This window comes from Pithys albifrons, chromosome 2 (genome assembly GCF_047495875.1).
Source record: "Pithys albifrons albifrons isolate INPA30051 chromosome 2, PitAlb_v1, whole genome shotgun sequence".
Taxonomy (NCBI): domain Eukaryota; kingdom Metazoa; phylum Chordata; class Aves; order Passeriformes; family Thamnophilidae; genus Pithys; species Pithys albifrons.
In genome coordinates, this window is record NC_092459.1 from 96919378 (window position 1) to 96934934 (window position 15557).

The window sequence follows — 15557 nt, forward strand, 5'->3', positions numbered from 1 at the left end:
CTTCATTCAGTTCAAAACAAGTACTGACCAACAGTATCTTTCTGCTATTTGAGTACATGCAAGTATTTCATTACAGAGAAAAACCAGCAAACACACATTCCACTACCTACCTACACCACTAGGAACAAACATGAGAGGAACATGGTTTTTTATAAAAATCCCTCAGAACAGTACACATTAGCTTACAATAATGAAAACACCTACCAGTGCATTCTGGTTCCCTGAAGCCTTTTTTATGTTTCTTGCTGGCATTCCATGAAGATGACTACATCTGCTCTGGAAACCTACAAGAAAGAAGTATGGATTGATTTAAGAATACTTCCTACACCACTGAACCAATAAAATTCCCCATTACAAACCAATCTATAAATAGGAACTCAGTTAAATAAAAATATCCTATTATTATCAAACATTGTACTGGTGGAAACAAAGAATGGGAAAAGTGAGGGAAAGTATAAGTTGTGATGAAAATTAACCTTTCTGCAGCTATTTATACTGCCATCCTGGTTCTATGCACAGTTGGCTGCACAAGCAGAACATACTGACCTACAGTAGGAAAGTGATTTTTGCATCAACTACAACTTCATTAGTACTGTAAAATGTTAAATCTGGCAAATCTGCAGAGACTAAGTCCTCAAAACCAATTCTAAACATCTAGAAAAGAAGTCTTACAAAATAATTCAATACAGTTAATGTGCAGAATAGTTTAAAAGCGATTTGACCGCTCCTTACATAGAATTTCAATGTGAAAGGAAAAACTTGTGACAGAGGGAAGGTGAACAAAGTTCTTTGGCAGCAAGCTGAGGTCTGATAATTTCAATCTTTAGACAACAGTGGGTTTCTAGCTGTACATGCAAGCTAATGCTGGTAGAACTTAACACTGGTTACCCTGGATCCACAGTTGTCTGAAGTGATAAAAGGACTAAAGAAAAGGGCTATTTTCTAAGTTAGAATCTCAATCCTTGCTCTAAAGGCACCCTTTCCTCTTTACAAACACTTCAGCCTGACCACAAAGCAAAGCAGATGGTCACAGTAGTCTTTCCAGCCTTTGAATTAATGAACTTGTATAGAATTCTATACATTATCACAGAAATCAGGAATATGGATTATCTAGATTCACTTTATATAACGCATAATAATTCTAAATGCAAACATTGCGACAACAAATAAAAGAGCAGGTTATCAAAGTAACCTGTTTGATACTTTCTTGCTTTCTAATATTTGACTTTTTTCTGAATTATTTAAAACCAAATAGTTCAAGGAAACAAACTGGCGACTCCAAGATCTTGTCCACATTTATACATTTTGTGTAACTCACAGATATATTTCTACTGTACCCAAGGGATTCTACAGCTTGCATTTGCTTGAGTGGCTACTTACCTCTCCTCCCTGAACGGGACATAAGAGGGAAAGTACCAGTTAAGATACTTTCAAAGACTGGATCAGGCAATTCTCTCTCCAGTTCTGTGGAGTCTTCTTGTTCCCACCATGGAATGATTCCTGTAATTCCACATGCTCCACCAGATTCATTTTCATGAAACCAATCACTTTGCTCATCATCACCTGTGTGAGGGCAGTATCACCAAGTCCCCCAAAAAAGAGGGAGGAGCAGAGAAGATAAAAATTACATGTTACCATCAATAAATACTCTGACAGGATTATTATTTCTTTTGCTTTACAGCTGTATGACAATTACTCCTATACAGCAGTTCTATTTGGAAAATGTTTCTCAACAGCATGACAAGCATTGCCATCAATGAAACATCATAAAATGTAATGTTTTAAAACCAATTTACAATAGTGAAAACAATAATAAACTAGTTAATCCCTTTGGCAATAACTGGGGAAATCCATTTAAGTTACTGCACTTTACATATTAACAAAAAACAAGCCCTAATCTCCTGCAGGGAATTAAAAGGTATAAAACTGAAACTAGTTCTTTGCAGCTGATAATGGTATATAATTAGCTTAATTTCATGATTTGTATGGCTAGTAAAAGGGGAAAACAATCATGAACAGATGTGACTAAATGAAGTTAATCTGATTAAGTTCATTTAGAAATAAGTTTTGAAAAAGTTGATTTTAAATGAAAACTGACAGTATCATGTGATTGAGAATTATACTGCATTATATCACAAAGCTGGTCATTTTTACTGACAGTGTTTTTAGATGTAGCATTTAAATACCTTGATTTAAAGCAAAAAATAAGACAAGACTAAAAATCTGATCTTAAAATTAGCTCATAAACACACTGGCAACTAAAACTAAATTGTTATGTTTATTTAAAACATGTTCTTTCATACAAAAAATGTAGTTTCAGAAGATCAGTAAATATCTTCAAAAGACACAGTAAATTTCTTTTCCTACACTCAAAAATTAAATTTTAAGTATGTGCTGTATATTTTAACTCTACTTCAAACTATCTAAGCCATGCCTCAATATTTCTGCATATAAATTGTTTGACATTTCAACTTTAATTTGGGGAGAAACTAAGCAAGATACAAACGCAAGATTAATTAGATCAAATTTTCAACAATAAGAAAGCATTTGTGTAAAATTTCATTGCCACTCAACCCCACAATGGAAAAATATAAATCATGAAAGCCCAAGTCCAAGTTTGGGAAAAATAAAATTCCAAATGCTTTATTCAAATAAATTGTTGCAATATAAAGAATATTTAGATCAAGCACAAATGAAAATGTCTTCAAACATTCAAACAGGGCAAGTACTTCAAGAAAATACAGAATAATTAAGACCCTTCACTGGTCACTTCTACGCGAAATGTGATCCTTACAACTCTAATGCTCACTACTAAAAGCAAAATTAGCAGAGGATAGAGAACAGGAATTTTTAGATGGAGGAAGGGAAAAACAGAGATGAAAAGAGAAATATAGGTCAAAATAAGATTTAAATTTATTTGCATTCCTGAAGCATTTCAGATTACTCTCCCTATTCATTCTAATCCTCATTTATAGCTATGACATTTCACAAAGGTGTTCACCATTAATTCTATCCTCATTTTGTCACAGGGCTCTTTGGATAATGTCTAAGAGTACTGAACAATGACAGTGGTGGTGGTGGCAGAAGGAGAATTACACCTTTTCACTAGATTCATCTGTGGTTCAGAATTAAGTTTGAAATCCTTTGTTTTGATTTTCCAAACTTTATGAGATAAACTGTGTCTGAATATTTTGTCATGAGAGCTCTAGACATCTTGACTAGTAAGAAATATTATCATGAACTCAAAAGTAGTCTTATTACACACAATCTATGCAAGTAAGTATAGAATTCTGAAGTTCTTTGGGAAAAAAAAGGATAAAATTACCTTTCCTTTTTGTGCAATAGGAACAGTAGTATGTGAAGCAATTATTTCTCAAGACATCTTAATTGTCATGCTATTAAACATTTCCCTAAGGACTTTTGTTGATTACTACCAAAGGCGGACTAAAGATCTGAACCTTTTTCCCATGACAGCAGAACCCAGGTATACCCGGTCTTTGGCTTTCTTGTCTGAGCACTTTAAACAACTCTGAATCCTCTGTTTTAAATCACATTATCACCTTGAGGAAAGCATAAACCTATTACTACTATTCTTATCCAGGTGAGAGCACACACAGGCATTTTGTTTACCAGTTGCACCACCTTGAATGGGTGCCATTTTCAAAGAGTCAGAGAAGACCACTGCATTTAATCATATCCCCACCTCATATACCTAGGTAATAAAACACAGGGTGCTCCCAGCTCAAGAGTTTGGTAACCAAATACTTGGATTTTATCCTGCTTAATTTGCAGCTCTCAAAAGGCAGCACAGTATTCATGGCAAATGTGATCTTAGAAGAAATAAAATTCAAAGCAACATTTGTGACTTCAAAAGATTCACTACACTGTCCTTTGCTCTTAGGGATGCTGATTCAATGCAGGACTACAGTAAATTATCATACTTTTCCAAGATACAGGAAAAGTAAAAAGATCTCCAAATCTCCAGAAGCTGAGCCCATGCATTCTTCTAAACACAAATTTAAAATACATCAAACTTGTTTGTATGTAATGCTAATTCTTAAAGGAATTACATCAAAGTCATTTACATTCAATTCTAACTGTACTAATCACAGAATCCCAGTATCAGAGGTTGGAAAATCAATTTAAGGCTCAGAAAAGTCAACTTCAATCCTAAAATTTCAAGGCCAGTTTTTAACTTATTTAGCTACTTTTAAGCTTTCCTCTCTACCTAACTACTGTTTCCCTAATTTTCATTCTATATTATTGAGTATACATATTTATCTAATTACTACACCATGTTAATTTACTTGCCTTCTTCTTTAAGAAGTTTAGAGAATCATTTACGTGGGCTTCTGATGGTTTCTCTATTGACACAGACACCATTTGCATCACCATCATTTTCATGTTCAGAAGAGCTTCAGCTCAATCTTATTTTAGCTAAAGCAGTGCAGGACTATAACAAATCAACTTCCCACTGCACACAAATTGAGATTTTTACCCTTCTTTTCAGTTTAATTTCAAAATGTTCAGACCACCCTTAATAACAATAGGTGCATGGGATTGCCTGTAACAAACACAACATACTTGGAGAGGCTGCTGTGAGAAGTTTGGCATCAGTGTCCTATAAGCACTTCTTGATCCTGTGCTGCTCTGCTCTCCATCAACCCACACACAAGGAGTAAAAGCACACGGCCTCTGTGAATATCCCAGGATTCCAGTCTCATTTACACAGCCAGGGTACCTCCTTCTAGGTAAAAAAATCCCACTGCTAACAGCTGTAATAATCATTTGGAGACATGAGGTGATTCACTATAACACACATACAAGGAGTTTGAGGAAAACAGAAGCTTAAGGTACCCATTCACAGAGGCACATTGCATCTTGCTCTTTGTACTCTACAGATATATAATATATATTATATAAATATTTAGGATTTCAGCTACTCAGGTCATATACAAAAACTACACGTTTTTTTCTTTTACACTTGCAAAGACTATAAACTTATGGGTCACACCAGCTCAAAACTGGTGTGATGACAATTTGCATTGCACACTCCATTTCTTTTGAGAACCCCACCTTTTCACTTGCAGCTCCTGATATGCTATACAAGTTCCAAATTGTTTCTCACTAGAATTCTCACTAGAATTCTTATACTGAATCAGTCCTGGGTCATCTTTATAAAGGACACAGTAATGAATATAAGTTTAATCATAAAACAATGAACAGCTATCTTTAACCACTTAGCCACCTCCACAGCCGATCTCTGACATTCCCTGACCTCCAATTTTAACTGGTTAACACTTTATTAACATACTATTCCTTCCTAGGACATTTCAACTTCTGCATGCCATGACTTAAGAGGTTTTAAGTAAACGTTGAATTTCCCCAAGTGTACTAGTAAGTGTAGATGAACTAGGAATACGTGTTTTATTTGCTACACCCACACTATAAAATTCATTAAAGAACACACTTGCAATTTGACTTTTTTCCCCCAAAACAGGGTATCATCCACTAGTGTTTGAATAACGATACAGTTTTATGAACATTGTGTTGAAAACTTAACTTGTAAAGTGCCTTTGTAAAGCAGACCCGTAAAGTCCCTTAAACTGCAGGTGATCCTACCAGTTAGGCATATCACAGACTTGTATTTCATGTTGCAATACAAGACTAGACCTTCTGGTTCAAAACTTTTCTTGTAAAATTTTTCTACACTAGGCACAATACTGCTTATCATTAAAGTTTTTAATAATTGCAAAACAGGCATTCATGAAAATTCTATTAGGAACAAAAGGAAAGAAGAGGAAGAAAAAGCAAAGTCATATGGATTGTTCATACAGAAGCTTCAGCTGTTGTTCAGGTCTTTCAATTACTTTGTTGTCAGGCTCTTCTACCTCCACACTCAAGAGCTTGACAGAATCACAGTATTTTAGGGTTTTTCCTAACTATATTAAATCTTATCCCAAAATCGGCACATTTGAAAACCTTTTAAAAAAATACAACACATGAGAAGTCACTTGTAGTGTGTTAATAATTCAGCAGCTATCTTCTTCACTGACTGTACCTACACTAATCATTTTCCATCATCTTTAGGCTTTTGACAACTAACTCTTAAGGGTATGCAATGTTTCATGGAATAAAAACATTTGCCACACTGGGCCTGCAAATATCAAGTACCAGTTACTTCTGTCAGGAGGTGATATGAGAGTGGGAAAGGGCGCAGCAAGAGAGCTACTTTTGCCCTCTCACATGACCCAATGAAAGCACTTGGATAACTGGGAAAAGGAGGACAAACATGGCTAAGTTCAGATGAGAACTTCATGAGAACAAAATAAATAAAAAAAAAAGCTATGAGAAGTTTCTAAAATGTGAGAGGGCACACCACATATTAGAAGTCAAAAAGAGGATTTTCAAGTCTCAGCAATTTTCTTATGTCATCAACTGACCCAAATCTATCTAGCACTGCCCCCAATTACAGCTACACCTGGTTTTCTTGAATCAAACTATAAAAGTTGAAACTCTTCTCAGAGTCTGTCCACAGAAGAGTATAGTTTACTATGGCAGAATTTATTTCCATACTCTTTCTGAAAAAAAAATGGAAAATATTAAAGGTTGCAAGGTCAGGCACTCTAAAGTTCAGAACTAAATATTCAATTATTTAATTGACTGGCCAAATCCTCCAAGAAGCTGCTGCTTTAGTCACTTTCTTGCCTAGAATGTCTGTCCCATAGGATGAATATGCTTTGGAAATAATTAGGGATTTATAAGGAGTATTTGTCTGCACCATATGAGATGTGGTTCTTTATCTCAGAGACAAAAAATGAACATAAGTTGCCCTGGAGAACAGGAACCTCCTGTTCTCTGCTAGCCAAACTTCAAGGGATGGCAGGCATATCATTTAAACCAAGTATTTCACCAGGTGATATTAATCAGTCTCTGGTTCTCCACTTGACTTAGCAGAAACCTGAAGTCAGAAGTGCAGAAAATTTGAACTACCAATGAGGTCAAGATGCTGATGTTCTGAACATATATCCTGGAAGAGGGACACTGGAAACACAGGAATAACAGTCTAGCTTTAAAAACAGAAAACAAAATCAGCCAGTTTTTCCCTTAAAACATTTTCATCCTGTCCTCTTCCAGCTTTGTTTATCTCACTTAGGCTTTTTCTTTGCTGTTATCGGATTTACTTTCTCCTTCCTTCATTCTTGTCAATTTCGTATATGTCTCAGTTCAGCTACAAATAAATAAACAGAGAAAAAATAACCTCACCTTACTTAATAATGGGATTACAGGTTACTTGCATTTACTATGAGGGAGGAATAGGCATTATTAAAAAAAACCGAAACAATTTAGGGTTTGCAGTAGGATCTCTGATAGTACCTTAATGGAAAAGCCTCACAAAACCAAAGCTATAATGCAGACCAAAAGTGTCTGAGTTCCAGAGTAAAGCTAATAGTCTTCTGATCATACAAAAAAAATAATTAGTTCAAAGAGATTAAAAAAAAGTTTTGCTGTGGCAATATCCTTTTCAGGTTTAATTATTGTTGGTTTTATTTTCATTTCAGAAAAGCATTTCAGATCTAATGCTCTGTGCTTGAAAACTGCAATCAAACTGAATCAAGATACAAAAATCGAACAGATAAAACCAAAACTACACCTTTATTTTAAAGAAACAACACTAAAAAAGGGGAACACCACACCAGTGAAAGAACACTGTTGGTCACTGATCACTCCCATTTTCTCTTCCCAGAAAATATATAAGAAAAACAGAAAGCAACTGAGAGGCTTTCACCATATTATTCAAAGATTCAAAAAATTTACTTCTAGATTTAAGGACAAATTTATTGATACAAATGTATCAGAAGGGTACTTAAAGATTTATACAATCAGGAAATGTGGCAGGTTATGTTACATACAAATATAGAGGACAAACATTTTAAAAATGGCAAGTCAAAAGAGAAATTCCAATAGGAAAGAGAAAGCACATCTTTTTGACTTGTGTCACACTTAAAGACTCAGAGAATTGAAATACTGAAGTTACAAGATGGATCTAAACTTTCAAAGAGAGCCTAAACGCTTAAAAAAGCTATGAGTTATCACAACTGAAAACAGATACACAAACTGTACCTCCCAGTCTGAGTAGCACAGGTTAACACCGAGCAAGGAAGGCAACACTTGTTTTAAGCCTGAAAAATCATCTCCCTACTGTACTGTTAAAATACAAGATAAAAAACCACAAAAGACAGAAGATCCTGAATTAGACATTACACAAAGGAAAGAAAGAAGCAAACAAAAATGAAACCCAAGTATTCCTTTAACCTAGATTTGTGGAATGGGCCTGGATATGTTTTCTTGTACACACTCAAGTAGCCTTTGGCAAACTGCATAAGAAAATAATCCCATTACCATTAACCTAAAATTTTCAACAGAAAAGTGAGTCTTAATCACTGGAGAGATTACTTTTTGCCTCACTTTTGTACACTGTCAAAGAATGCGAGTTCCTAGTCCATGAACTGGGCACTAAGATGCCTGATACAGGTCTATGTGTTGCACCTAAAGCTGGCACCTAGAGACAGCAATAAAGGCTAAAGCTGATAAAAACACCGACCTTATTATTCCCACCCTCAATAGTTTTATCATATAAAAACACCTGAGAACACTATGCGTACTACAGGAAAATTTTGAACTCTCACTGCATCTTAGATGAAAGAATAATTTTTTCAGATGTGAGTTGTTAAAGAGCATCCATCTTCTAGTCTCAATCTGAGACGGCTGAAAAAGAAGTTTGCTTGAAAGTACTTTTCAAACTACTGACTGAAAAATATAAAATCCTATCATAACAATTTGGAGAAAAAGAAAGAAAAAAAAACAATGTCAGAAACAGTATGATAAGCAGTACTACAGTCAGAGTCCTCTCAGGAACTGAGGAATTAAAACTTAGTATAGATTTATTTTTAGGGAGATGCTTAAGTTTTTAGTAAATACATCCTATTACAGAGACGGCTTCTCAAGACATTTTTTGACTTAGGCAGGTATTCAGGACACCCTCCGATAACATTTCAAAAAAACCCAAACAGAAAGCAAGCTCTATTTCAACTCGTTAAAACAGTAATAGCAACTGAGATATAGTAATTAACCTATGAAATAACTTGTAACGCTTACAGAATTTCAACTGATGTGGTTTGAGGGGTGGAGAAGGGAAAGATTGTTTCAATACCTTGTCTTCCCTCATCATTGGTAAACAAACCAGCATCACTGCTGCTCAGACTGCTGGATTCACTGCAATAAGAGAGAGAAAGAAACAGATCAAAAGAACAATTGATCTTTCAGTTGTAAAATTTTAAGGAGACAAGGCTGTGCTCAGATTGAACCTAAGCCCAACAGAGATCGGAAAGAAAATAGGATGATTTTTTTTAATCAAACTGCAAATATCCCAGTTCCATAAACTACAAAGCGTATTATTTTTGGCACATAAAACCATGGGAATCTAATGGTACCCTGACAGTAAGCCAGATGTGACTGCAACGAGGTGCTGACACAATTGATGCATTTTATTATCTGCTTCCATCAAATGCTCACTGCTCCCTTCTTATGCTGTGCAATTCAGCTTGATCCTGGAACACCACTGCTCAATAAAATAGGAAAAGTCTCAATCAAAAGCAGCCTAAGCCTTCCTTCAGCACATGAAATATAAGAGTCTGAAAATCGAATTACCTTTCTGAACATAATTTGCAAATATTCTGGAAAAGGCACTGCTTAAGGTTTCATGACATACTGCTAGGGGAGAACAAAAAAAGTTTATAACAAAGGTAGCCAATTAAATCAAAATGAAGGTCACCCTGAAGAAAGTAAGTATAATCCACGATCATAACATGAACAAAAAAATCAAGATACAGTTTACTTTTCTATGACTTCCAGTAAGGCCTTAAAAAAAGAATGTGTGTATACAACACATATTGTGTATGCACAACATACACTGTGTATGCACACACACATCTCTAAACGCAAAGACATGATCAGGTAATTAGTCTTTGCTGTATAAACATTGTTACAAAAAATATTCCACATTTCTAAACAGTAAAAGAGACTGGACTTGCAATAACAGATTACAATTGAGTTTCACATGAAAGGATTTTTTGGTAAACCCTTTCTTTCATTTTTCATCAGAAGAGTAGCTCTGCTAAGGAAGTAATATTCTCACCAAAATTTAATCACATTTTACTCACATTGAGATGTAGAACAACTTGAAAAACTCAAATACTTTGTCCAGCACACAAATTCAAGTATATGTTATAAATACTGTAGCTACTCACAAGAACTTTAGGTCTGTTTACCTTTCTACTAACTCATTACAATTTGCAAGCAGTCCTACATTTGAAGTCAACTGGTTTCAATTGTTTTTAGCTACTTTCTAATAATAAGTAATTTTTATTTCTAAACAACATTTGGGAACACTTAGGAAAATTATTTCCTTTTAAATTTTAATCTCTTGCAGAAAAAAGCCTCTGTTTTTTTAAAGCTTGTCATATTAATTATATAAAATTAGTCTCATTTGTGTTTAATCATAAGCATATATTGGGTTTTTTGTATCTTCCTCTGGGAGGCATCCCAACAGGATTTGAAACACAACATGGTAGTAGGAGACACAAAGCAGTGATTATTTTTTTAAAACACATACATATAGACACAGTTCTGTGTTTGAAGATTAAACTGTTTTAATTTTTGCTGTACCTTGGGCTTATGCATAAGCAATACTATCTTTTAAACAAAATATAATCATAACAGACTTCAGCACTTGCACAATTGCCCTAAGCAGAAGAAAGATGACATACACTGAACGAGAATGGAACCATCTTTCCTGATGGAGACCAAAGATACAACTTTTTAATGCTGTGAATCCTTGTAATTCCCTTCTAGCCAGCGTTCCATCCTCACTTTAATTATAACAGATGGCTTTGCTATCCTTAGATTTCATGGTGCACAATTTTACACCATATATCTCAAAGAAAAAAACATCCCTTTTTCATAGATTCTTCTTGTCTATTTACTGTTAAATTGTACATTTTAAAATGAAAGTTAGGAAATCCTTTCAGCCCTGATATTTCAGCCATTTCCCTACCAAAATTTCCAACTTCTTTAAAGAAGGTATTTTAATCATGCAATAATTGTTACTGAAGGATTAATCAGCACATGAAAGCATAACCACTTGAAAATAATTAAAAAATAAGAAATTTCAAACTAACACTGCCATATCCATGGCAGCTACAGCATTCACTCTCCTCAGGCCACAGTTATACAGGGCAGGGATCACAGTCAAGGTAATTGCTACATGGCAGTCATTTCACTGAATAAATTCAGAACCTCCAGAATTAATACATTAATATCTAAGTAACATGAAAGCTGTTATGGTGGAATTTATTTCCAGTTTTAATATCATTTTGCACTGTGTACTGCTAATTCCTTTGCTTTGTAATGAGAATTCCACTCCCAGCAAGACTTCCATGACAAAGAAAAAAGCCACAGACTCCTTTTAGTCCTATAAGACAGTGTCTGCCAGCAAAAACTTGGGAGGAACAGCTATGCCATCGCAAAAGCCTTAGCTTTCTTTCGACACTTGGGGAAACAAAGAGGAAATGACTGTCACTTGCAGTTCCTATCACAAACAGGCTGTCTGGTGCTTCGCTTTCATAGGAGGTGTGTGGGCTTTGTCCTGTCTGCAGAAGCTGACCAGCTGCTGCACTCCCACTGACCCCAGGCCAGCGGGTGGGTGTCTCTGAACTTCACTGCTGCTTCTCTTTCAAAAGGGGAAATTGAGATTTCTCCTCTCTTATGTGCTTGAAACACGAGCAAGTGCTCAAAGCTTGCAGGAGTTAAATATCACTCACAATACCACACATTGCTGCATTCGGCCAAAATGGCCAAAAGCTAAGCACTGAGGATAAGGGAGGATGAGCAAAGGACAGGCTCTGATCACAAAAATCTCATTTCCAGTGCTTAAAACAAACTTCACAGGAATTCATCTGTGGGATCATTTAGGAGCTGACATTTTAAGAGTTTGAAGATTCCTACTACTGATCCTGAATCCTTCACTTAAAACTTGGTCATTGCTGTGTTTGGCGTTTGAACACTCACCGAGATAAAAAGACTGCAAAAGAAGAGTCTCTTACCATTTTTAATGTTCACCTCAAATACATCTGTTATTTTCAAGTAATGTCATGTATACACTGAAAACTTCTCACCAGTTTTAGAATCAAGTAATTTAATTCCCATTAAAAATTATCATCTTTGTTTTGTTTTTAAAAACCAAATTTCTAAAATAATTAATCATTAAAAAAAATCATTGAACTATATTATTTCAGCCATTATTGCATACCAAACTTAGAGCAGCTTTGTGTACTTTTTATTCTTCCTCTTCCAGCAAGTGTTGCTGAAGTGCAAATCTTATCCAAGATGCTTTGTTAGCTCCCTGTATCTTGTGCAATCTCATGTTCCCTTTCAAAACCTCTGCTTTCACTTTCAAAACATATTCTACTTAAGAGATTTGGTGGCTCTTTCCAGTTCTTCTGGCTAAATGATTTCAAACACCAAAGGCACGACTGCATTTAAGTTGGATTAAAAAAAGTTAAAATTATGCACATACAAAATACAGTATCACCTGACAGGCTTGGATATGGTAGATGTCTAATCACATTATAAAATTCAAGTTTTTTAATTCAATGGTTTCCAAAGTTATTGGTATAGATGATCATTGGAAGAATTTCGATAGAATGACAGACCATCACTTAACCACATGCATGAGCAGAAAACATTAGGAATATCAGAATGGTTTTAAAGACCATTTACTGGGGCCATATACAAACATTTGAATTATGATTTGAAAAACTGCAGCATTCAGGGTAACAAAATATTAAGCACTTTGAAAAGGAATATCAACTTCTAAAACAGTAACATTTCTTTTGTGGAAAAGGATACTGAGAATTACCTGAGATTAGCTCAGTTTTGGGAGTCTACAAGAGGGTATCTTTACTGATCACTCTCCTCTCCACCCAAAAATTAACTACAGAATTTGTGAGCTGAATAACTATACCCTTTTAGTATAACAGAAGATCTTTTAGAAATAAAAAATTGACAATAATATTGACATAAGATAAATTATGCAGTGGTTCCTAGTTTGAAGGAAGTTTTTAAACATCTGTCTTTAGATACCAAACTTGGAGGAACAGATTGCCAGTATCATCAAAAAAGAGTTTTCTAAAGGCTTGCTGACAACACACACTCCTGTCTTGCACGGATGAGTTCAGGTCTAGTAATTAAGATGTTAGAAATGATGTTTAAGGCTTGAGATTAATTCAGCTCTTTCGGCTTATTGTTCACAGGTGGGGGACAAAGCCAGCATGTAATAAAAAGACTTGGGCCTTTCCTGACAGTAACTGGAGTTAGTCACTTATCAACACTGCTTTTATTACAGTAACCAATCTGTCTGCTCTGGTGGAAATCCCTGGGTACTCTCTGCATCTCAATTCTACCTGTCCAGTAAGGAAAAGGCTTAACAGTTTAGAGATAAAATGCCTACCAAAAAGAACAGGGACACTAGTGCTGTCAAGCAATTGATTAAAATTATATCTTCTAATATGTGTCTTTCTGGCTGACACTTCTGCATTCAGAACCATGCACATGGAACAAACATAATCAAGCTTACCAGGCCCTGCAGTTAACATCCCTTGTGTATGGTGGAAAAATGACTTACACCTTACTGTGTTGTCAAAATAGTACTTTGGAAACAATTACCATTGTAGTATGACTGCTGTCTGGAATGGATGGATGAGGTGTACTGCCAAAGGGTCATCATTCCTCCATTTTTCTAATGGTAAGCTCAGGTGTTTCTGAACTGTAAATTGGTTTTTGCATTTCGTAAATGATGTATATCCTTGGCAACCTGCAGACTTTTTATGCCCACAACACAAGAACATACTGTCTAAATGGTGACTCTAAACACTGACAATCTTTCTGACAAATAGAGATAACAATCAGAGCGCCAATGTCTAGAAATCAGAAAATCACTTACTGCTTGTCTGAGAACTGTCAACAGTTGAAATATTCAGAAAAAACAACATTAATCAATATGCATATTTTGTCATTCCTAATCTTGAAACAATTAGAATGTATTATTTCAATATACTGTTTTCTTGATTATTCCTCTGTTACATGACTCTCTATTTTATGCTGAATTTCTTAACCTGAGCAACTCATATATATTTAAAATAGTACACAAAAAGATTAAGAGTAATTTGTTAAAACAGATACTATTGATGTCATAATTTTAACTTGGGAATTAACAAAAAAATCCAAAGATTCCCAATACAAGCAACTGTAATAAAAGCAAGCAAATATTATCCAGAGTTTCTGTAACAAGGAAGAGAAAGGATAACCTGTCACTCATGTTCTCATCTGAGCCTTTTTGCTCCTCATATTCCATTTTGTCCTTATTTGCTTGGTTCATTTCTTCATTTTCTATTACTACTCCCTCATCCAAGATTTCTGGTCCTTGTCGAGCTGCAGATACTTTTCTTTTTTTCACTTTGCTCTTGGAAAACTCTTGGTGCTGGTACGATTTATTGTTATTGTCCATTTCTTGATCTCTGCTGTTATCCTGCTGCTGAGTTATTGTCAGTGCATTAGAGACTTCTGATGGCAGATCTATTGCCATCCGTTTTACCTTTCTCCGCCTGCGCAAAGTTCTGTTTCCCAAACTGTCAACAGCCAAATCTGGTTCATGCCATAGAGGTCTTTTGCCTCTAATGTTATTTAAGTTTGACGAAGGCCTACGTTTAGCAACCAACAACTGGTCATCAGAGTCACTGTGGTCTTTCTTATTAGCATGATTCTCCCTGTAGTCTTTGTTTGATTCCTCTAAACTGGAATCAGAACCTTCGCTTAAGCAGTGACCAGTCTCCCAGGGATGATGGGTCGTAAATGAACGTCTTTTTCGTCCCCTCCTTTTCCTTGCCTGTCGTTTTAGAAGACAAGACACACTTCTAGAATGATCTCCAGTATCAGCAAAACCTCCTCTGGCTTGCTCTGAACTTTCTTCCAGTGCTGAGACCAGATCATGAACCAGCTCCTCCATAGTCCTACTGAAATGCCTAAATATTTCAAGGGGAAAAGAAACACACAAGAAAACAACAAATGAATATGAAGTGTTAAGCATAAACTATAACAATTTTATTTGACAAAATAATTTCTGTCACTTCAGGTAAGGTAGTCATTGTCTATTCTGTAAAGATTATTCTATTTCTGTCAAGAGACAAAACCTCACCAACCATCCCCTGCAATCTGCAACACACCAGCACACATTTCTTTTAAAAGAAATCTTTCCAAATATCTGTCTTGGAAAGGAGAGGCAGGCAGGCTGCTCCCCCATTGTTTCTGGCCTCACTATTGTTGTTTGGTTTCAATTTTAACTCAGTCACACTTTCATGATTTTCAGAGATTCCACATGGCAAGAGTGGAATTCTCTCTAACTGCAGGTCAGGAGCACATTTTAAACTATGAATGGGAAA

At 35.5% G+C, this 15557-nt stretch overlaps 1 protein-coding gene across 2 annotated transcripts in view; it reads right to left on the minus strand.

The window, feature by feature from the left end:
• GPATCH2 (G-patch domain containing 2) overlaps nt 1–15557 on the minus strand; it is a 127531-nt gene that overhangs the window by 102770 nt on the left and 9204 nt on the right. For both annotated transcript variants that reach the window (XM_071578911.1, XM_071578920.1), the window contains exons 2-5: nt 14427–15140; nt 9215–9276; nt 1381–1563; nt 205–284 (exon numbers count right to left, since the gene is read on the minus strand). In XM_071578911.1, coding sequence (XP_071435012.1) covers nt 205–284; nt 1381–1563; nt 9215–9276; nt 14427–15140 — 1039 coding nt within the window. The remainder of the gene's footprint in view (nt 1–204; nt 285–1380; nt 1564–9214; nt 9277–14426; nt 15141–15557) is intronic.